General features: G+C 41.7%; 2 protein-coding genes across 8 annotated transcripts in view; one reads left to right on the forward strand and one right to left on the reverse strand.

Annotated features, from left to right (window-relative positions):
• The window catches only part of PRORP (protein only RNase P catalytic subunit), a 125,880-nt gene extending 120,682 nt beyond the window's left edge, over positions 1-5,198 (reverse strand). For 2 of the 5 annotated variants that reach the window (XM_060096309.1, XM_060096310.1), the window contains exons 1-3: positions 3,326-4,934; positions 1,348-1,395; positions 730-862 (exon numbers count right to left, since the gene is read on the reverse strand). In XM_060096309.1, coding sequence (XP_059952292.1) covers positions 730-862; positions 1,348-1,395; positions 3,326-4,314 — 1,170 coding nt within the window. In that variant the 5' untranslated portion in view covers positions 4,315-4,934. Of the gene's footprint in view, positions 1-729; positions 863-1,347; positions 1,396-3,325 lie in introns of all 5 variants that reach the window. The other 3 variants (XM_060096307.1, XM_060096306.1, XM_060096308.1) reach the window with 3 other exon arrangements.
• Positions 5,199-5,418: 220 nt separating this feature from the next.
• PPP2R3C (protein phosphatase 2 regulatory subunit B''gamma) overlaps positions 5,419-22,079 on the forward strand; it is a 32,495-nt gene continuing 15,834 nt past the window's right edge. Inside the window, exons 1-6 of one of the 3 annotated variants that reach the window (XM_060096311.1) lie at positions 5,419-5,644; positions 12,756-12,883; positions 15,908-16,012; positions 16,740-16,852; positions 17,254-17,351; positions 18,194-18,264. In XM_060096311.1, coding sequence (XP_059952294.1) covers positions 5,587-5,644; positions 12,756-12,883; positions 15,908-16,012; positions 16,740-16,852; positions 17,254-17,351; positions 18,194-18,264 — 573 coding nt within the window. In that variant the 5' untranslated portion in view covers positions 5,419-5,586. Of the gene's footprint in view, positions 5,645-12,755; positions 12,884-15,896; positions 16,013-16,739; positions 16,853-17,253; positions 17,352-18,193; positions 18,265-22,079 lie in introns of all 3 variants that reach the window. The other 2 variants (XM_060096312.1, XM_060096313.1) reach the window with 2 other exon arrangements.

Below are 22,079 nucleotides of genomic sequence, written 5' to 3' on the forward strand. Positions count from 1 at the left end.
TTTTCTGATAACTTTAAGTCAACGTGAGAAGGCAGAACAATTTTTACTTCTCGTTTTTATTTGGTATCTTGAAGAAAAAGCATTCAGTGAGATGATAGGCAGCCTTTCCCCAAGGATAACCTTTCCCCAAGGTAAAAGCATGTTACTTCAACTTAATCTTAGTAAACCAGCATAAAGTACTGAAGATTAGCAAAATAAAGCTATTAAGAATGACTTCAAGAATCAAATTCGATAAAAAGGAGACTTGGAAATAATTTTGTCAAGTTACCTTAAACTCTCTTGACTAGAAAACTTGTGTGAAACCATAATGCTTTCATGGGAGTTTACAGAACAGTTTTCTGGAAGCACCTAGACAAAGAATAAGCATCTATCTTTTTGGCTTAAGTGCACTTGTGCGCAGATGAAATAGGATTGACTTCAATAGATGGATGACAGTCTAACCCAATTATTCTATGAAAGTCGAAAGCAATCTCTCCTAAAGGTTGGCAACTACGGCCAGTGTGCCAAATCCAGCCCACAACTTATTTTCATGAATACAGTTTTACTGTATTCATTTATGTATTTTCTGTGGCTGTTTTCACTACAACAGCAGAGTAGAAAAGCTGCAACAGAGACGTTATGTCCCACAAAGTCTAAAATACTTATTATCTGGCCTTTTACAGAAAAAAATCGTCGACCCCTGCTCAAGACAAGCAATCCAGGAATCAACAAGACCTGTTCCAGACTCACCTGAGGTGTCGTCTTTTTGTATTGGTCACCTCCATCTATCACATCCCTCATGATTTTTTCCTTGAGATATTCATACTCTTCTGAACTCAGGTGAATAGACTCTACAGTTTTTCCACAGCCCAAACACTGACCACTGTAATTACAATTAAATGTGTTAAATAATGTCCTGGAAAAGAACTTTTTCTACAATGAATAATTCTAGGACATGAGGAAATTGAAAGGTAGTTTTAAAAAAGAACATTATAACCTTTGCGATCATCATACACATCTCACTTTTTGTAATCCAGACAATGTAACAAAATAGTGTGCCAGAAAACCCAAAACAGTAGATGGCTGGCACCCAGACAAACTTTTTAAAGTCATTCCTAAAACACAACTGGGTCCCAAATCTCTAGGGAAAAACATTTCTGAGGCGTCACACCAGGCTCACAGCACCTACTGAAAGAAACATTTTGAGCACTACAAATTCTCCAAATGCAAAACCGTGACTTTTTTCTTGGCTATCCTAACTAACTTAATTATCCTGTTTCTAAGATATTCTTAATTTTTTTAAAAATAAGTAACAACAACCTACTGAACCTAAATCGAACAAATTTAAAATAAAACATTGGCCTTTACCTTTGCTGGACTGTGGTGAACTGTCCTTTCCATTGTTCTCCAGGAACACTACAAAAAAGATTGCAAAACCAAATCACCAGAGGGTCAAATCCCTACTGAACAGAAAGATATTCATTGTATTTAGAAAATCCAAAGGAAAGAGCTCTGAGAAGTTCAGGATACTTCCCTAGAATGGTTCAATTAGAAGAGTGGTTGCTTACACTGTGATGGGGCTAAGTAACTGATGGTACTCTACTCTGGATCTCCTTCCCTTTGCTTCTCTTGTCATCTGACCCTCATCTTTAACTCGAAATCTGTCTTCACAGGACCTGCCCAGAAAGCAGCCCAGACCTCTAAATCAAAACTCAACTCTAGGGACTTACCTGGCAGTCCAGAGGTTAAGACTCTGCCCTCCCAATGCAGGGGGCACGGGTCGTTGATCCCGCATGACGCACTGCCCAGACAAAAAAAAATTTTTTTACTCTTTCTCCATAAAGCTGCCAGAGATTGTTCTTGGCCCAGAGTAATTTCTTCTCTTACACTATCATTTTATACACCACTCTGAGATAACTGTCTACTATTGTATTCCCAATTAGGTCATGAATGCCATTATAATAGATCTTACATCACAGAACATGCACAGTGCTAAGCCTAAAATCGGAGGCATTCAAAACTACTTATTGGTTTATTTGCTCAATCAACTTATCCTTTATTCTTTCCTCGTACAGAAAATACCATCCATTCCTACTGATTCTACTGCCTTCTCTCCTTTCCCAGTTCTTAATTCAAGATCTCATCATCCCTCATTCAAACCTACAATTGCCTCCAAACAGATCTCCCTGTTTCAAATCTTAATTCCTCTCTAATCATATTTTCTCACTGTTTTGGCAGTTACTTTTTAAAAACTACTCCAAGACCAGCACTCTTGATAACATTAAAATCCAAAATCCGGGCTTCCCTGGTGGCGCAGTGGTTGGGAGTCCGCCTGCCGATGCGGGGTACACGGGTTCGTGCCCCGGTCTGGGAAGATCCCACGTGCCGCGGAGCGGCTGGGCCCGTGAGCCATGGCCGCGGAGCCTGTGCTCTGCAGTGATGAGGGGCCCGCGTACAGTAAAAAAAAAAAAAAAAAAAAAAAAAAAAATCCAAAATCCTTCCCATTCCAAGATTTTCACAACCTAGCTCCTCTGTGGATATTCAATAAATGTGTTAAGAAAGATAATTAAGCATGATTGCTACTTCAAAGCTCTGTAAAGATAATATATAGTAGAAAAGCAAGAGAAAAATAGAGACAAAAGGAATGAATCTGTAGGGAAGAGCCTGAAGCCAATTAGTGGTAAAGAAATAAGAGAACAAAAGACTGAAGCAATAAATCAGCATGCACACAGCCAGTAACATGAATAAAAGCAAAGGGAAAGCAAAGGACAGCCTTGGAGAGAACACTCAAATGACGGTATGATCAAAAACAGGAAGGATGAAGATTTTCTTCTTTAACACCTATCAGGTTTGAGCAGGATTCCTCTCTCCCCTCTAACTATTCAAGCTGGTGAAATGCATAGATTAAACAGAATATATATGTACACATCATACCAGTCACTAGGTTTCAGAAGAACTTCTGAAAATACTAATATGACCCAAAGACAGCTCCAGTTTTCTTGCTATGAACTCCAGCCACAAGTGCTATTTGAAAATATTCACATCATACTAGACACCTCAGAAAACAAAATAAATGATTCTAAAAGGAAAAAAAATACATAAAAACAAGTGTTCTATAATTTCCCTTTTATGTGATGAGTAGAGATTAGCACAACTTATTTACGCTGCTACTTTTTTAAAGAGAAAGAAAACTTTGTCTTAAAGGGGAAACAATCTTTCTAAGAGACAGAAGAAAGTATAATCTGACTAGAGTAATTCTCAGCAACTAATAAAAAAAAAAGAGGAGGCTAGCTTTAGGTAACGGTATTAAAATAAAAATATACACATAAACAAAAATCAAAATTACCTTTCAAACCATGTTTTTATACTGTGTGCAAGTGACTCCCCAGGATATAGCTGATTATTTCTTAGATACAAAAGAATGTCTTGCAGTTTGTTTGAATACTGATCACCTTTCATGTCTTTTCCAAAATCAAAGAAGGCTTTTAATGTTTCCAACATAGGAACAATATCATGACCTAACAACTCCTGATACAAATTCCAAGCTACATTTACATCTTGATGAAAGAGGGCTCCCTGGATACAGTCATTATAGTTCTTTTTTGAAGGAATCATGACTTTTTTGATGTCCTCTAACAGCAGCAAGGCCTCTCTCCATCTGTCTGTATGGATTAATCCCCGGATGAGAAGAGTGTACGCTCCAGATTCTAAACGCTTGTATCTGGCTTTCATGATTTCATAGACATCAATAATTTCTGATGTCTGCTTATGAAAAACGCAGAGATACAAATACTTGACCAGCAAATCATAGCCTACAATACCATTGTTTTTGGCAGCTACCCAGGCCAGCACAGATTTGGCCACATCGACAGAGCTATGGCATTTAACCATCTGTGAAATGATCCAATTTTCAAAGTTAGCCTTTTCTTTGAAATCTTCCTTCAGTTTATCCCACTCCTCTGAATTCAAAGGTTTTGTCGGGAGTTGAAAAATGTTCTTCACAGGTGGCAAGACGTGCTCTTTACTCGGAGGATTCATCTGTGATCTCTTCTTAGCCGCTCCAGCTGCAAACATGTGAGGAGAATCAGCAGAAACTTGCTTACTACTGCCCTCATCTTTTTTCCTGACATATCTGGCTTTGGCAGTCAGCAGATTCATTGCTTTGGTATTTTGTGGAGACACCGTTTTAAGAGAAAACCACTTCTCTTGGTTCCTGATGCCATAATAGTCTTTGAGAGAGAGAGAGAGAGAAGAGTGACCTGGGCCTAGCCCAAGGTATGGGCTGCTCTTCCAAAGTTTAGGAAAGCTTCGAATACCAGTGAAATATAAAGTCATTATGCAGTTAAATCAGCACCAGATTGTGAGAGAGATGTTCAAAAAGCCCCAACTTCTACAGCATAATTAAGGGATTTGGGGGGTAGGGGGCGGAGATTCGAAGCGCAACTTTCTAAAAGATGATTTTCAGCTTCTCACAGACAAATCAAATGCTTTTGGGGCTAGCAGCAACGAAGCTTGGTTGAGTTCTCTCCATTAAACAAGGATATGGGGACATCCAACCTTGGTCGCAAGTTCCAGGACGAGGGGACAGAGAAGGAATCCTCTGGTGCCTGTTATATTCCAGTCCGCGAACCTGAGGAAAATGCACAAAGAAGACCGGCCAGTTGACTCACGTGGATCACAACTGTCCTTGAAAAGGGGCCGGATCCCACGGGAGCCAGGCTGCAGAAGGGGCGAAAAGTCGGAAGCCCCCTACCCCAGACCCACCGGCAGCCAGGACAGAGGCGAAAGCCCGAGTCTTGGGGCCCTGGCCGCCAAATTCGTCAAGTAAGGAAATGGGGGTGGGGAAGGGGCAGAGAGCTGAGCCGAGCCAGCGACACAAGTAAGGAAGGGAGGTCCACGAGGGCACCACCTACTGTGTACGGATCTACCACAAACGAAGTTCACTTGATTCAACCACTCACCGCAGCACTCACGTACCGTGCAACCATAAACGCGGCGGAAACTACCCCGCCCACAACGCACTGCGACGGCGCGGCCGCGGAGGCCTGGCTGATCCCTAAGCAGGCCTTCCGCCCGGCCTGGCGGCAAGAAAAAGGCGACTCTGAATCTTTTACTGGCAGGAGGGGGCACAAGCGGCTGCTGAAGGTGCCTACTACATTCAGGGAGACTTTAGGGCTTCCAGATATCCGCCATGAACAATGAAAAGAAACTGTGAAATTAGAAAGCTCGTCCCTCGAACCGGAAGAGCCAAAGGACTTCCGGGATCACGTGGCGCACAAGTGCCAAAGGGCCAAGATGAAATAAAAGGGCGGGCTCCCTTCTGCGCCTTTAAAATACGGCGTGGTGAAGCTGGAAAGCTTCCTTAAGGAGGCTCCCTCTCCGTTTCTTTCACGTCTGCTCTCCCTGCTGTTAGCGTGATCGCCGTATTCTCCGCAGTGGTCACGGTGATCGATTTGGCCGGGTTAGTCGACTTCCGCCCGCGTCCAAGATGGCGATTAAGCGGCCTTCATAACCTTTACGGGGCTGGGCAGTGTTGACGCCGGAGCTGTCAGGGGGTGGAGCGGTTAGTAAACAGCAAATGCGGGAACTGCTGGGCCGGAGTTAGCCATGGACTGGAAAGAAATTCTTCGCCGGCGGATAGCGACGCCCAACACCAGTCCAAACAGTGAGTTTGGGAGGGGCCGCCCGCAGAGAGAGCCAGGCCCTAAACTCCGGGAGGTGGGGGGAGGATGGATGGGGAGGAGCAGCACCTGGGAGCCGTGCCTTTCGCTTCGGTAAAACCTCTCCTGACAAAGGAGGCTGACTGGGATGTGTTTTAGGGATCCAGAAAGGGTTTTTTTTGTGTTGGTTTTTTTTTGCGTTACGCGGGCCTCTCACCGTCGCGGCCTCTCCCGTTGTGGAGCACAGGCCCCGGACGCGCAGGTTCAGCGGCCATGGCTCACGGGCCCAGCCGCTCCGCGGCACGTGGGATCTTCCCAGACCGGGGCACGAACCCGTGTCCCCTGCATCGGCAGGCGGACTCTCAACCACTGCGCCACCAGGGAAGCCCTCCAGAGAGTTTTGACCCACACTTCCCTGGGAAGGGATTTGCGGGAATGAAAAGCTACCTTAGCCACGCACTTGCATGGTCCTGACCTAGACTTGTGAGGGATAATTGAGAGTCCTGGCGCCATCAACCCTTTGATCCTACCAGAACCTATAATCCATTACCCCTACCGCCTTTTTACTGTTACATTTTTCACTTCCCTCCTTATCCATTTTAGACTTAATAATCCATTTTTCCTTATATCTTTCCCTCTACGGCACGTTTGTTAATCAACCTGGTTAAAACTATCTTTACTATTTCACAACTGCATCCAGGACAGCTGAAAGTGGTTAGAGAAAAACGGAACCTTGGTGAATTTCCTCACTTTTAATTCATGTCCACTAACCTAAAGTAGGTGTTTCAGTCATTCATTTACACTTCTTCCGCGTTTCCCTAGACATTCACTCTCCTACACTCTAAGGCAGTTCCTCTCATCTCCCAAACCTCCAGTCCTCCAGTATGTCCTATCTACTCCTTACCTTTAGCTGATGAACTAGTATATATACTTGAGAAAGTAGAAGCAATCAGAGAAGAATCGCACCTGTTCCCATTTACCATTTCTTTCAGCGCCCCCCCACTCCCCACCCACTATAGGCAACCGTGCACTCTGCCTTCACTGTTAAAATGGTGAACTGGCCAACAGTCCCTGTACTCCAACGCTGGATCACGTTTCTTTCTTTTATTCACTGACTTCACTCTGGCCTTATCCCCTCCTTTATGCCCCATCAAATTTTCTTTCCCTACTGGTTCATTTTCATCAGCTCTGACAAACATGTTGTAATATCCTCCATCATTTAAAAAAAAATCATTTGATCTCACAGCCCCCTCCAGCTTTTGCTACATTTCTCTGCACCCCTTATAGGAAAACTTCTAGGAAAATTTACCTGTACTTGTGCTTTCTCCTCCCCTTCACTCCTAAACCCACTCCATCACATGTCTGTTATCTGGATAACCTAGGCTGTAGCAGTAAACAGAAATCCTTGTCCTTGTAGAACTTACACTTTAGTGTTGGCAGAGATGATAAAATAGTAAGTAAATCATATAGGTTGTACTTCTGTTGAAGGCTGTTTCTTCCATCAGTGTGCTAGATCCCATTTTTGCCTCCTCAAGGATGTACTCCTACAGTCATCCTGTCTCCTGCATCATGAGATTTTCTTTCTCATTCACTCCCATCAGCATATGAACATGGTGTTATTTCTCCCACCTTAGAGAAACTTTCTTAACTTCCACCTGTAGCTATGCCTCGTTATAGCAACACTTGTTAAAAGAGTTGTTGGTTGAATCTGTCGTTGTCTCTGATTCCTGCTTGTCATGATTGTCAGTGATCCCCACATTGTTCCAGTGCTCAGTTGTCCTTATTTTACTTGACCAGCCAGCAGCCCCTGCCAGGAACATAGTAGGTCACTCACTCCTCCTACACATACTTTCTTCTCTTGGTTTCTGGGAGACACACTCTCTTAGTTTTCCTTCTACCTCACCAGTCATCCCTTCTCAGTCTTTACTTTTTCTTCCTCTTCTTCCCAAGAACTTAACATTGGAGGGCCCAAGGCTGAGGCCTTGGTCAGTGTCTATTCTCTGTCTACACTCACCTTCTTACGATTTTAAATAATGTCTATTTGCTAATGTCTCCTAAATGTATACCTCTAGCCTGGACCTCATCCCAAATTCCAGGTTCATATATCTATCAATAATTGTCTACCTGACATGGCCACTTGGATCTAATATCTTAATCTTGTCTGAAATTGAACTCCCACTCTCCTTCCTAACTTGCTCACTCATAGTTTTCCCCATCTTAGTTGCCGGCAATCGCATCTACTCAGGTCAAAACCTTTGGAGAGGGCCTCCCTGGTGGCGCAAGTGGTTGAGAGTCCGCCTGCCGATGCAGGGGATACGGGTTCGTGCCCCGGTCTGGGAGGATCCCACATGCCGCGGAGCGGCTGGGCCCGTGAGCCGTGGCCGCTGAGCCTGCGCGTCCGGAGCCTGCGCGTCCGGAGCCTGTGCTCCGCAACGGGGGAGGCCACAACAGTGAGAGGCCCGCATACCGCAAAAAAAAAAAAAAAAAAAAACCTTTGGAGACATCTTTGACTGCTCTCTTTCTCCAATACCCACATCCAGTGTGTCAGCAAATCCTGGGACTAAAAAGAAAATATATCCAGAATAAATTTACCCCTAGCCACCTCCATTGCAGCCACCCCGGCCCACGCCACCGCCATCTGTCACCTGGATTACTGCATTAGCCTTTTAATTCCTTCTGGTGGCTCTCTCCCTCATCAGAATGAAAGCCAAGGTCTTTCCAGAGGCCTGGTGGCCTGCCTCCCCCATTATCTGGTGTCCCTCATCTCCTGCTATTCCCTCTGGCTCATTCTGCTGCAACTGCACTGGCCGCCTCCCTCTTCCCTGCACACACCAGGGACACTCCCATTTTCGTGCTTTGGCACTGGCTGTTACTTCTTCCTGGAATGCAGTTCCTCCTGGATATCTGGATAGGCAGCTTCCTCACCTTCATTTTTTTTTGGGGGGGGGTCAATTTTATCTCAGTGAGAGAGTCAGTATCCCTGACACTGTTGAAAGCTGCATGTGTGTATGCACTCATCCACTCACACATATACTTGTGTATCCCTAGAATAGTTGAATGATGTAATGAAAGTGACTCTTGGGATTTGGGCTCAGGTGATTGGATGATAGTGGTACCACTTATTGAGATGGAAATATGGAATTAGAAGAAGAGTAGTAAGGTGAGGGATAGGGAAAGTCATTCTAGGTATGTTGGAGCATGAGGATGAAAATATTTTGTTTTGAATATGTGAGTTTAGTGCAATGTCTGGGTTAGCGACATAGGTTTGGGGCTTAGAGGTTAAACTATGAAAGTTGAAATGATAGAGGAAGAGGATTAAGAAAAAAGAAGAGGGGACTTCCCTGGTGGCGCAGTGGTTAAGAATCTGCCTGCCAGTGTGGGGGACACGGGATCGAGCCCTGGTCCGGGAAGATCCCACATGCCGCGGAGCAACTAAGCCTGTGCTCCACAGCTATGGAGCCTGTGCTCTAGAGCCCACGAGCCACAACTACTGAGCCCACGTGCCACAACTACTGAAGCCCTCGCGCCTAGAGCCCATGCTCCGCAACAAGAGAAGCCACCGCAATGAGAAGCCCATGCACCACAACGAAGAGTAGCCCCCGCTCGCTGCAACTAGAGAAAGCCCCGCGTGCAGCAACGAAGACCCAACACGGCCAAAAATAAATAAATTTTTTTAAAAAATAAATAAAATAGGGGCCTCCCTGGTGGCGCAGTGGTTGAGAGTCCGCCTGCCGATGCAGGGGATACGGGTTCGTGCCCCGGTCTGGGAGGATCCCATATGCCGCGGAGCGGCTGGGCCCGTGAGCCATGGCCGCTGGGCCTGCGCATCCGGAGCCTGTGCTCCGCAACGGGGGAGGCCACAACAGTGAGAGGCCCGCATACCGCAAAAAAAAGAAAGAAAAATAAAATAAAATAAAAAAATAAATAAATAAAATAAAAAAGTGCATATATGTATATATATAACTGATTCACATTGCTATACAGCAGAAACTAACACAACATTGTAAATCAACTGTACGAATAAATAAAGACACAATAAGTAGATCAGTTAAATAAAAAAAGAAAAAGAAAAAAGAAGAAATAGCCCTAAAGTAGGAGAATCAACAGAGTGTGGTCTCATTAAAGCCACAAAAAGTTTAGAATCATTGACAGTATCAAATTTAACAGAGAAATCAAGGACAGGTGTGTCCATTAAACTAAACAATTAGGTCACATGTTGCCCTGGCAGTTTTCGTAGAGTGGCAGGATTGCATAAAGAGATAGTGAGAGGTAAGAAAGTAGAGATCGCCAACACAGGCCTTTCATTTGAGAAAGTGGATGAGGAAGAAGGAATTATGTGTGGCAACAGGTAGAAAGGAAGGAGTTTTGCGGAGGAGATGGGAGAATGAGGGGTCAGCCTTGGGTGAGAGAAGAGCTACATCTTCCCCTGAAACTGGCAGGAAGAAAGTAAGATGCAGATTTGATACCTTCCTGTCCTCCCACTCCACTTAGATGTTTGTGGGTATCCATGCCCAGTAGACTCAGTTGTTGGTGAACTGGGTGGGATTCTCATCTGTTGAGGGTGAACACAGGGGGCTTGAGGAATGTAGTGAAAGTCTGGAGCAGTCAGTCACCAAGAGGACATCAAGTGCAAATAAAATGTGTATTGGTGGTTTGGGGAGGCTGAGTTATTAGTAACCGTGAAATAAATTTGTGGGACCAAATATTTGCAAAATTTGGCAGTTTTCTCTAGCACCATTGAGCATCAGTAAACAGATTATAAAATTGGTCCAAGGTTAAAAATTAACAAGGCAGATATGGCAGAAATGCAGGCAAGAGTTTCGGGGAACAACTATATGCATGTTGAGAAGGAAGTGAGATCAGGAAGAGGAAAAACTTTTGAGAAAACAGATCACAGAATTGAAGATCTCAATGAGGCTGAAGTGCAGTGAGGTTTTGGTAACCATAAGCTTGTTTTCTATGTCTGAGTCTCTTTCTGTTTTGTAAATAAGTTCATTTGTATCTTTTTTTTCATATTCTGCATATAAGCGATATCATATGATATTTATCTGACTTCATTTAGTTTGATAATCTCTAGGTCCATCCATATTGCTGCAAATGGCATTATTTCATTCTTATGATGGATTAATATTCCATTGTATATATATATACCACATTTTCTTTATCAGTTCATCTGTCGATGGACGTCTAGATTGCTTCCATGTCTTGCCTATTGTTAATAGTGCTCCAGTAGTGAACATTGGGGTGCATGTATCTTTTCAAATTATAGTTTTCTCCATATATATGCCCAGGAGTGGGATTATAGGATCATATGGTAACTCTATTTTTAGTTTTTTAAGGAACCTCAATACTGTTCTCCATAGTGGCTGTATCAATTTACATTCCCACCAACAGTGCAAGAGGGTTCCCTTTTCTCCACATCCTCTCCAGCATTTCTTATTTGTAGCCTTTTTGATGATGGCTATTCTGACCGGAATGAGGTGATACCTCATTTTAGTTTTGATTTGCATTTCTCTAATAATTAGCAATATTGAGCATCTTTTCATGTGCCTGTTGGCCATCTGGATGTCTTCTTTGGAGAAATGTCTATTTAGACCTTCTGCCCATTTTTTGATTGGAATGTTTGTTTTGTTGGGTTTTTGGGGGGAGGTTTTGGTATTGAGTTGTATGAGCTGTTTGTATATTTTGGAAATTAATCCCTTGCTGGTCTCATTGTTTGCAAATATTTTCTCCCGTTGTGTAGGTTGTCTTTTCGTTTTGTTTATGGTTTCCTTTGCTGTGCAAAAGCTTTTAAGTTTAATTAGGTCCGTTTTGTTTTTACTTCCATTACTCTAGGAGATGAATCCAAAAAGATATTGCTGCAATTTATGTCAGAGTGTTCTATGTTTTCTTCTAGTAGTTTTATAGTATGTGGTCTTACATTTAGGTCTTTAATCCATTTTGAGTTTATTTATTTATTTATTGTGGTACGCAGGCCTCTCACTGTTGTGGCCTCTCCCGTTGCGGAGCACAGGCTCCGGACGGGCAGGCTCAGCGGCCACGGCTCACGGGCCCAGCCGCTCCACGGCATGTGGGATCTTTCTGGACCGGGGCACGAACCCGTGTCCCCTGCATCGGCAGGTGGACTCTCAGCCACTGCGCCACCAGGGAAGCCCTTGAGTTTATTTTTGAATATGGTGTTAGAGAATGTTCTAATTTCATTCTTTTACATGTAGTTGTCCAGGTTTCCCAGCACCACTCATGGAAGAGACTGTCTTTTCTCCATTGTATATTCTTGCTTCCTTTGTTGTAGATTTATTGACCCTAGGTGCATGGGTTTATTTCTGGGCTTGCTATCCTGTTCCATTGATCTGTATGTCTGTTTTTGTGCCAGTGCAGTGAGGTTTTGAATAACAACCAGAAGGAGAGAAAATTTTTGAGAGTATATTAGGGTTTAAGATTCCAGAACAGGAACAGGTAAGATCTGTGGTCTTGCTGAGTGAACAGAGTACAGTAGAGGTGAAAGCCTTCAGAGTTGAGGGGGTACCTTCACCCACATAAATGTTTATTCTTCCTTAATGATTTCAGGTGAAGAAAGCTGTGCACCAGTCTCATGGTTCATGGTGGAGGAATGGCTAAATGAGATGGCCATCTGCCAGCAGCAAGCAGGTTGGGTAATAGCACCCTGAGGTGTGAGCTTCAGATAGGTAGAGGAACAGTGACTATGACGCTGAAACTCCATGAGGTCAAGGGCTGTGCCTAGTTTCTCACTGCTCTAGCCCCAGTGTCTAGTGCAGTGTTCTGTTTGGAGTAGGTGCTCAGTGAGAACTTTTGATTGAATGAATTAGAGCATGTTAGGTCTATAAGAGAGGCAATGACTTGAGAAAGAGACAAGTATAGTGATAAAAATAAGTGGAGGGAGCATCTGAGAACTGGTTGAAGATGTAGAGGAGGCTGTTTCAGTTGAAGATAGTGATTCTTGGTATTTCAAGAAAGTTAATATAGATGCTTAGTGTCTAAGTACAATTGTGAAGGCCTTTTTTGTAGTATAATTAGACCATAGAGTATAGATGTCTTGAAAAAAATATTGTTTGATTTTAAAAGTGCTTTCCCCTCCTTAATGTGTTTTGTTACCAGAAAAAAAAAGTGAACAAGAATTAAAAGATGAAGAAATGGATTTATTTACCAAGTATTACTCAGAATGGAAAGGAGGTAGAAAAAACACAAATGAATTCTATAAGACCATTCCCCGGTTTTATTATAGGGTAAGTGGTATCTAAGCAAATGTCTTGCAGAGTTTGTAAATGAAATGTCATTTTTCAAATGGGATTAAAAATCTTACATTTTATAAATAAACAAATGGATTATATTTTAAATTTTGTATATTTATTGTTTCATTCCAGTTGACCTTATTATTTTTGACCTGATTAAATCTTGGTTTTTCATATAAGTAGGTATAAGAACACAAAGTTCTTATTTGCCACTTTTTTTGAACTGTAGGCTTTTTCCTTCCTCCTAATTTTTATTATGGATGTTAGTAGTAGGTATTCTTTTGGATTATGTTGCCTGGCTTTCTATAAGACTTAGATTTACTTGGCTGATCACAATTTTTAACTTTGTCTTTTACTCATAAGGTGTAAAATGTTTTGCTCAAGGCTAAACTGAAAAATAGATTGAGAGTGGAAAACTTGAAGAGTTATACTTAATTATATGTTTCCTTGTGCCAAAACAGTAAAGAAGGCTTTGAGAAGGGTTATAGATAAAACAGTAAGACTTTAAGAAAGATATTTACAGCTGAAATTGAAGGCTACTGAAAAGAATAAGTCCTATTTAGTATTATGGGAAATGTAACTACTATAGAAAAGTTAACTTTGGAATTTTAGCTGAATATCTCTTAAACCTGTTACCTCCTAAACTCAATTAATTACAACATTATTTGCAAAGAAAGTAAATATTTTGTTTTGCTTGCATCAAGGAGTGAGGTAGATTATCCAGATACTTTTTTTTTTTTTTTTTTTTTTTGCGGTATGCGGGCCTCTCACTGTTGTGGCCTCCCCCGTTGCGGAGCACAGGCTCCGGATGCGCAGGCTCCGGACGCGCAGGCTCAGCGGCCATGGCTCACGGGCCCAGCCGCTCCGCGGCATATGGGATCCTCCCAGACCGGGGCACGAACCCGTATCCCCTGCATCGGCAGGCGGACTCTCAACCACTTGCGCCACCAGGGAGGCCCTATCCAGATACTTTTAACTTATTTCTTCAAGTACAAACTTATTTGTACTTGTGTACATGTGAACCATTTTATTGGAAACTTTTTTGTAATATTATATGTCTCCCAGCCTTTTAAGAATTATATGACTAATCCACGTTTGTCATGGAAAAGAGAAAAAACAGGTAAAGTTGATATTTTCCCATAATAACATTGCCCAGAGATGTAAATAAACATTTTTACATGAATCCTTCTACATATTTCTATATATGTGTGTGTGTGTGTGTGTGTGTGTAACAAAAATGGGGTCACATCATACATACTGCTGTTGCTTTTTTGCATTTCACACTTTCTTAATAAGAGGCAGTTAGACAACTGAGAATTTTTTATAGTCTGGGGGAGTGGGAAGGGGACTGCCATTTATTGAGTGTCTACATACTTCAGAGCATTTTATATTCATTATTTCATGTAATCAGGATTGTGAAAGCGTTATCTTACTAACCCAGGAACTGCCCTCAGGTGCTGACATTACTCCATTCCCAGGACTCAACTTTCCTGTATTTCTAGTACCAACGGTCCCCTTGTGTTTTCTGAGGGAATCCCCTTTTCCCCCATTTCCGTCTCTTCTCTGACCTCCTCCAGATCCCTGATGGTTTCTGGTCTGCAGATGTGGATTTGTGGGATGTTCTTTCCCTTGTTTCTTCTTCCTCTACTTCCACTCCACTGCTTTAGAGAAACCACCTGTCATCTTTGGTCACCACTTCTCTCCTTAGCTGGTTAGCTGGTTGACTAGCAACTGGAGCACAATCCCAGTCTCAGCCCCAGCCTCACCTCCTAATGCATATTCCTTCTCCATCCCTTTTGATGGGAGGGATGGCATCTTAGTTCTTAGAAATAAAAAGTGAAAACCATAGCCCCCAATTTGGACTGTGGGTTACTTAGCTACATGTAATGGGGCAAAGTTACAGAAAAATAAGAAGAAATCCTCAAAGCAAATTGTTTGAAGTTGTTAGAATGAGTCATTTTAAAGCCCTGCTTAGGGAAATCACCACAGGAGGACGAACCTCTGCTTTGGAGGCCAACTAGTAGACATTAGCTTAATTATCTCTAAGAAGTAAGGTGACCCAGTCTCAGAAAGCATACTTGGCTAAAACTGTCGCTCTTCAGCCAATCCTAATTTAGTTCTATATTAGTCTAAGGTTACAATGGGAACAGTGCTCTACAAATATAAAATGAAACTTGAGCTACATTGAGAAAATAGAAAAAGTGGTGGTCATAAAGTAAAATAAGAGCATGACATTCTGATACATTTAGTTTGGGGATGGTTATCCTATGTTGAACACCTGTCATAGTACTTTACTCCTAGCAGTCACTAGGAAATAGCATTAAAGTTTACTGAATTGGGAGAGGTACCTAACTATCCAGTAATGGAAATGAGGTGGAGAAGAGAAAATACACTAAATCCCTGATGTCAGAAGACCCGGCTTCAAATTTTGTTACTTTAGTTGCACAACTTTGGGCAAGTCATTAACATTAGGTGTGAAATTGAGGGGACAGAGGAGTACAGGGAACCAAACCAAACAGCTCATAAGAAATTAAAACAGACTTGGACTCTGAAGATTTAAATCTTTAGTCTGGGACTGGCTAACTGCATATGTGTTCTTGATAAAGTCATCCATCTCTTGATTTCCTCACCTCTAAATTGAGTATGATGAAATGCATCTCACAGGGCTAGTAGGATTAAATTAGAACCTGTGTATTGATGCCTGATATATTGTGGGCACATACTAAATGTTGTGTTTAGTTTTTAAGTAAACCTGTATGGATCTAAGTAAAGAAACTTGGGCTAGATGGTTAGCCTTTTCCAGGCAGAACTGGCCTCACTGATCGCTGAATTCTCTGTGGATCTCTTTTTATTAAATGAACTTTTTAAATAAATGATGACTTGAAATTAAGCAAGATTGAGATTCAAAAAGTAATTTTGAGACAGTAGCATACATAGTTGTTTATGAGGCCAAATACATTTCACATAACCCAAGTCTAGAATTTAAGTGTAGAAATTAACTCTACAGTGTATTTTTAGCTGCCAGCTGAAGATGAGGTCTTACTACAGAAATTAAGAGAAGAATCCAGAGCCGTCTTTCTGCAAAGGAAAAGCAGGGAACTGTTAGATAATGAAGAATTACAGGTAAGAATGGAATAAAAGGTTGCTTTGGAGGTTCGCCATTTCTTATTTGTACTACATGTGTCACGTGGGATCTCGGGGTGCCTAAATGGAGCCAGTAGTGCAGAGTGACTGAAAGCACAGGCTCTGTAGCGATGGTTCCCACCAGAATCAGGTGCAAAGCTTGTGTGTCCCAAGGATAGTTTTGTATTGTTTTTTAAAGTCCATAGGTGATTTTAATGTGTGGCCAAGGTTGAGAACCACTACTGTAGGGAGTAATATTACAAAGACGATCATCTCCTATTATCCTTTTGATTACTGATAACATGATAAAAATAGCTAGCATTGGACTTCCCTGGTGATCCAGTAGTTAAGACTCCATGCTTCCAATGCAGAGGGTGTGGGTTCGATCCCTGGGCAGGGAAGTTCTGCATGCCATGTGGCACGGCAAAAAAAAAAAAAAAAAGCTAGCATTTATTGAGTGTTTACTAAGTTCTAAAATTTTCATATACCGTTCCTCTTTAATCTGTGTAACTATATGATGTAGACACTGTTATCCTTACTTTACAGATGAGAATTGAAACAGAAACTTTAAATCTACTGTCCAAGATCACACAGCAGGGCTGGGATTTAAGCCCTTGCATTTTGACCCTACAGTAGTCTATCACTTTAATGGAAATAACACATTTAACTATGTTTTTAAATTTTGTTCTGTTGATTATAACATCTTAATTTCTGCAATTCTCCTAAGAACTTATGGTTTTTGCTGGACAAGCACCAGACACCACCCATGATTGGAGAGGAAGCAATGATTAATTATGAAAATTTTTTAAAGGTTGGTGAAAAAGCTGGACCAAAGTGCAAGTAAGAATATGATTAACAAAGGAGTATGTTATGTTAAGCATTTTAAATGCCTCAAGTAAATGTTAATGAAAATTTAAGTCAATAATATGATAATTTGAGTCAGCTTTTCATTAAACTAATAAAGTTTAATAAAATTATTTAGTCAAGAAAATTACATTGGTATAAAGTTATTAAAAGAAATAATATAGCTTATTTACAGCATTATAGGTCCTCATTCTTAAGACAATAGAATTAAAGATGTATGGCTTAATATTTTAAGTTTTGAACTATAGTTCTCACTTTGATTTTCTTCCCACTTTGATTTTTAATTGTTTGAATTTATGCTGTTGTCTGCTAAATCATACAGAAGTCATTTTTATATTATATTGGCAGATGATTTAATCTTTATTTCCTTTCCTTAGGCAATTTTTCGCAGCAAAAGTCTTTGCTAAACTCCTTCATACAGATTCTTATGGAAGAATTTCCATCATGCAGTTCTTTAATTATGTCATGAGAAAAGGTGATTTCATTTTCATTGTACTTGAACTCCTTCTATCTGGGAATCAAGTAGGTTTCCAGTCAGTGCTTTTATAGTATCCCTTCCATGTCAAACAACTCTTAGTAAATTTGAATAACAGAATTCTTGTCTTTTGACCAAGATTTGTTTTCCTATTATTATGATTCTCTCCTGGAACTTACTAGAGCTGAAAGTTTCTATCATACATTTGGGTTCATTATTATAAAAAACAAACAAAACAAAAGTCTCATGTATCTTGAAGATACTAGCTAACTAGATATATCAAAAGCTGAACCAAGAGTTTTAATGGATGGTTATTTGAAATACTTTAATTCACTGGTAATTTTATTTCGCCAATATATTACAGGTTGAGTTGCCTGAGAGGATAGTTTCAAACTCACAACTGTAGCTTCATCTCAAGGAGTATTTATTAAACAAGTTGGAATTGTTATGATTCCTATAAGTTCCATAATGACCTGTCAAGTCCTGTGTGTACCAGCTTTAATATTTGGTTGTGGTAATTAACCTCGGTAGAATAAAAGCTGCTTCATTAAAGGCATAATATCAGAACTCCTGTTTTGGTGGAACACCAGTATTCTCAAGGGCATCAACTTTATTGTCACTTTAGGCATGGTAGAATTGTTAATATCTGCAGTTAATTCTATGGTATATTTATTTTGTTTCAAACAATTTTTGGATTAATGAGATAAGTAATATATGTGAGAAAAATATGTTTATAGAGTCATTAAATTAGCTTGTCTCTCTAATCTATCTCCTTTTATGCATATATATATACTAAAGGATAGATCTTAATAATTATATTTCATTTTCTTGTTTATTGTCAGTTTGGCTTCATCAAACAAGAATAGGCCTCAGTTTATATGATGTTGCTGGACAAGGGTATCTTCGGGAATCTGTAAGTATTAACCTACTTTAATAAATGCTAGACACCAGAACGCTCTAGACACCAAAATGCTAAACAGTAGTTATCACTGGGTGTTGAGATTACAGATAATTCTTATTTTGTTTTTGTTTCTCTGCTTTGTTTGTTTTTACAAATAACGTGTTACTAAAGAACTTTTTAAGTGTATATTGGTCACAAAAATTCCTTTCTAAATTCTTTTTCTCCAACCTTTAAAGAAAAAAAAGCCTTTTAAAGGAGAAGAAAAGAATGTAATGTTTTAACTGGATTAAAAATCATTGAAGAAACAGTGAAAAACTTTTGGTTATTCATGAGTGTTATCAGTGTATGACTGTTTTAAAATGTAAGGGCCAGTAGTTTTTCCTTTTTTTGGAAATATAAGAAAAATAATGTGACTATAGTCCCACCTTCAGGTTTGGGTTGTAAGGTCAGTTACCAAGAGGCTATTTATTTCCCATTAGGCACTAATGTGGTTATCAACAGATTATCAACAGAGAATTATATTATAGCCTCATGATCCAAATCACTATTCTTGTAAGTGTGGGTATCTCAATTATATGGGGACTTCCCTGGTGGTCCAGTGGTTAAGACTCAGAGCTTCCAAGGCAGGGGGCCCAGGTTCGATCCCTAGTTGGGGAACTAAGATCCCACATGCTGGGCAGCGTGGCAAGCAAGCAAGCAAATAAATAAGTAAATCAATCAGTCAATCTATCTATCTTCTTTTCAGCTCAGGCTTTTTTTCTCAAATATATACAAAGGGGGAAGGGAGTTATGCATAAATATGAACCAGGTTAATTAATCACTTAAATAAATATTCAGATATAAAATTTAAAGAGAGACTTCCGGGTAAGATGGCGGAAGAGTAAGACGCGGAGATCACCTTCCTCCCCACAGATACACCAAAAATACAGCTACACGTGGAACAACTCCTACAGAACACCTACTGAACGCTGGCAGAAGACCCCAGACCTCCCAAAAGGCAAGAAACTCCCCACATACCTGGGTAGGGCAAAGCAGAGAGATTCCCGCACAGAGGAGCGGTGCCGAGCGGCACTCACCAGCCTGAGAGGCTTGTCTGCTCCCCCGCCGGGGCGGGCGGCGCTGGAGCTGAGGCTCGGGCTTCGGTCAGAGCGCAGGGAGAGGACTGGGGCTGGCGGCGAGAACTCAGCCTGAAGGGGGCTAATGTGCCACAGCTAGCCGGGAGGGAGTCCGGGAAAACTCTGGAGCTGCCGAAGAGGCAGGAGACTTTTTCTTCCCTCTTGGTTTCCTGGTGAGCGAGGAGAGGGGATTAAGAGCGCCGCGTAAAGGAGCTCCAGAGACGGGCGCGAGTCGCGGCTGAAAGCGCGGAGCCCAGAGACGGGCGTGGGACGCTGGGGCTGCTGCTGACGCCGTCAAGAAGCCTGTGTGCGAGCGCAGGTCACTGTCCACACTGCCCTTCCGGGAGCCTGTGCAGCCTGCCACTGCCGGGGTCCCGGGATCCAGGGGCGGCTTCCCTGGGAGAACGCACGGCGCGCCTCGGGCTGGTGCAACGTCACGCCGACCTCTGCCGCTGCAGGCTCGCCCCGCACTCCGTGCCCCTCCCTCCCACCCGGCCTGAGTGAGCCAGAGTCCCCGAAGAGGCTGCTCCTTTAACCCTGTCCTGTCTGAGCGAAGAACAGACGCCCTCTGGCGACCTACACGCAGAGGCGGGGCCAAATCCAAAGCTGAGACCCAGGAGCTGTGAGAACAAAGAAGAGAAAGGGAAACCTCTCCCAGCAGCCTCAGAAGCAGCGGATTAAAGCTCCACAAACAACTTCATGTACCCTGCATCTGTGGAATACATGAATAGACAACAAATCATCCCAAATTGAGGAGCCAGGAGTCAGTGCTGTGCCTCTGAGGTGGGAGAGCGAACTTCAGGACACTGGTCCACAAGAGACCTCCCAGCTCCACATAATATCAAACGGCGAAAATCTTCCAGAGATCTCCATCTCAACACCAGCACCCAGCTTCACTCAACGACCAGCAAGCTACAGTGCTGGACACCCTATGCCAAACAACTAGCAAGACAGGAACACAACGCCACCCATTAGCAGAGAGGCTGCCTCAAATCATAAAAAGTCCGCAAACACCCCAAAACACACCACCAGACATGGACCTGCCCACCAGAAAGACAAGATCCAGCCTCATCCACCAGAACACAGGCAGTAGTCCCCTCCAAGAAGCCTACACAACCCACTAAACCAACCTTAGCCACTGGGGACAGACAGCAAAAACAACGGGAACTACAAACCTGCAGCCTGCAAAAAGGAGACCCCAAACACAGTAACATAAGCAAAATGAGAAGACAGAAAAACACACAGCAGGAGAAGGAGCAAGATAAAAACCCACTAGACCTAACAAATGAAGAGGTAATAGGCAGTCTATCTGAAAAAGAATTCAGAATAATGATGGTAAAGATGATCCAAAATCTTGGAAATAGAATAGACAAAATGCAAGAAACAGTTAACAAGGACCTAGAAGAACTAAAGACGAATCAAGCATCGATTAAAAACACAATAAATGAAATAAAAAATACTCTAGATGGGATCAATAGCAGAATAACTGAGGCAGAAGAACGGATAAGTGAGGTGGAAGATAAAATAGTGGAAATAACTGCTGCAGAGCAAAATAAAGAAAAAAGAATGAAAAGAACAGAGGACAGTCTCAGAGACCTCTGGGACAACATTAAACGCACCAACATTCGAATTATAGGGGTTCCAGAAGAAGAAGAGAAAAAGAAAGGGACTGAGAAAATATTTGAAGAGATTATAGTTGAAAACTTCCCTAATATGGGAAAGGAAATAGTTAATCAAGTCCAGGAGGCACAGAGAGTCCCATACAGAATAAATCCAAGGAGAAATACACCAAGACACATATTAATCAAACTGTCAAAAATTAAACACAAAGAAATCATATTAAAAGCAGCAAGGCAAAAACAACAAATAACACACAAGGGAATCCCCATCAGGATAACAGCTGATCTCTCAGCAGAAACTCTACAAGCCAGAAGGGAGTGGCAGGACATACTTAAAGTGATGAAGGAGAAAAACCTGCAACCAAGATTACTCTACCCAGCAAGGATCTCATTCAGATTTGATGGAGAAATTAAAACCTTTACAGACAAGCAAAAGCTGAGAGAGTTCAGCACCACCAAACAGCTTTACAACAAATGCTAAAGGAACTTCTCTAGGCAAGAAACACAACAGAAGGAAAAGAACTACAATAACGAACCCAAAACAATTAAGAAAATGGGAATAGGAACATACATATCAATAACTACCTTAAATGTAAATGGACTAAATGCTCCCACCAAAAGACACAGACTGGCTGAATGGATACAAAAACAAGACCCATATATATGCTGTCTACAAGAGACCCACTTCAGACCTAGAGACACATACAGACTGAAAGTAAGGGGATGGAAAAAGATATTCCATGCAAATGGAAACCAAAAGAAAGCTGGAGTAGCAATTCTCATATCAGACAAAATAGACTTTAAAATAAAGACTACTAGAAGAGACAAAGAAGGACACTACATAATGATCAAGGGATCAATCCAAGAAGAAGATATAACAATTGTAAATATTTATGCACCAAACATAGGAGCACCTCAATACATAAGGGAAATATTAACAGCCATCAAAGGAGAAATCGACAGTAACACAATCATAGTAGGGGACTTTAACACCCCACTTTCACCAATGGACAGGTCATCCAAAATGAAAATAAATAAGGAAACACAAGCTTTAAATGATACATTAAACAAGATGGACTTAATTGATATTTAT

Source organism: Mesoplodon densirostris, chromosome 4, assembly GCF_025265405.1.
Source record: "Mesoplodon densirostris isolate mMesDen1 chromosome 4, mMesDen1 primary haplotype, whole genome shotgun sequence".
NCBI classification, from domain to species: domain Eukaryota; kingdom Metazoa; phylum Chordata; class Mammalia; order Artiodactyla; family Ziphiidae; genus Mesoplodon; species Mesoplodon densirostris.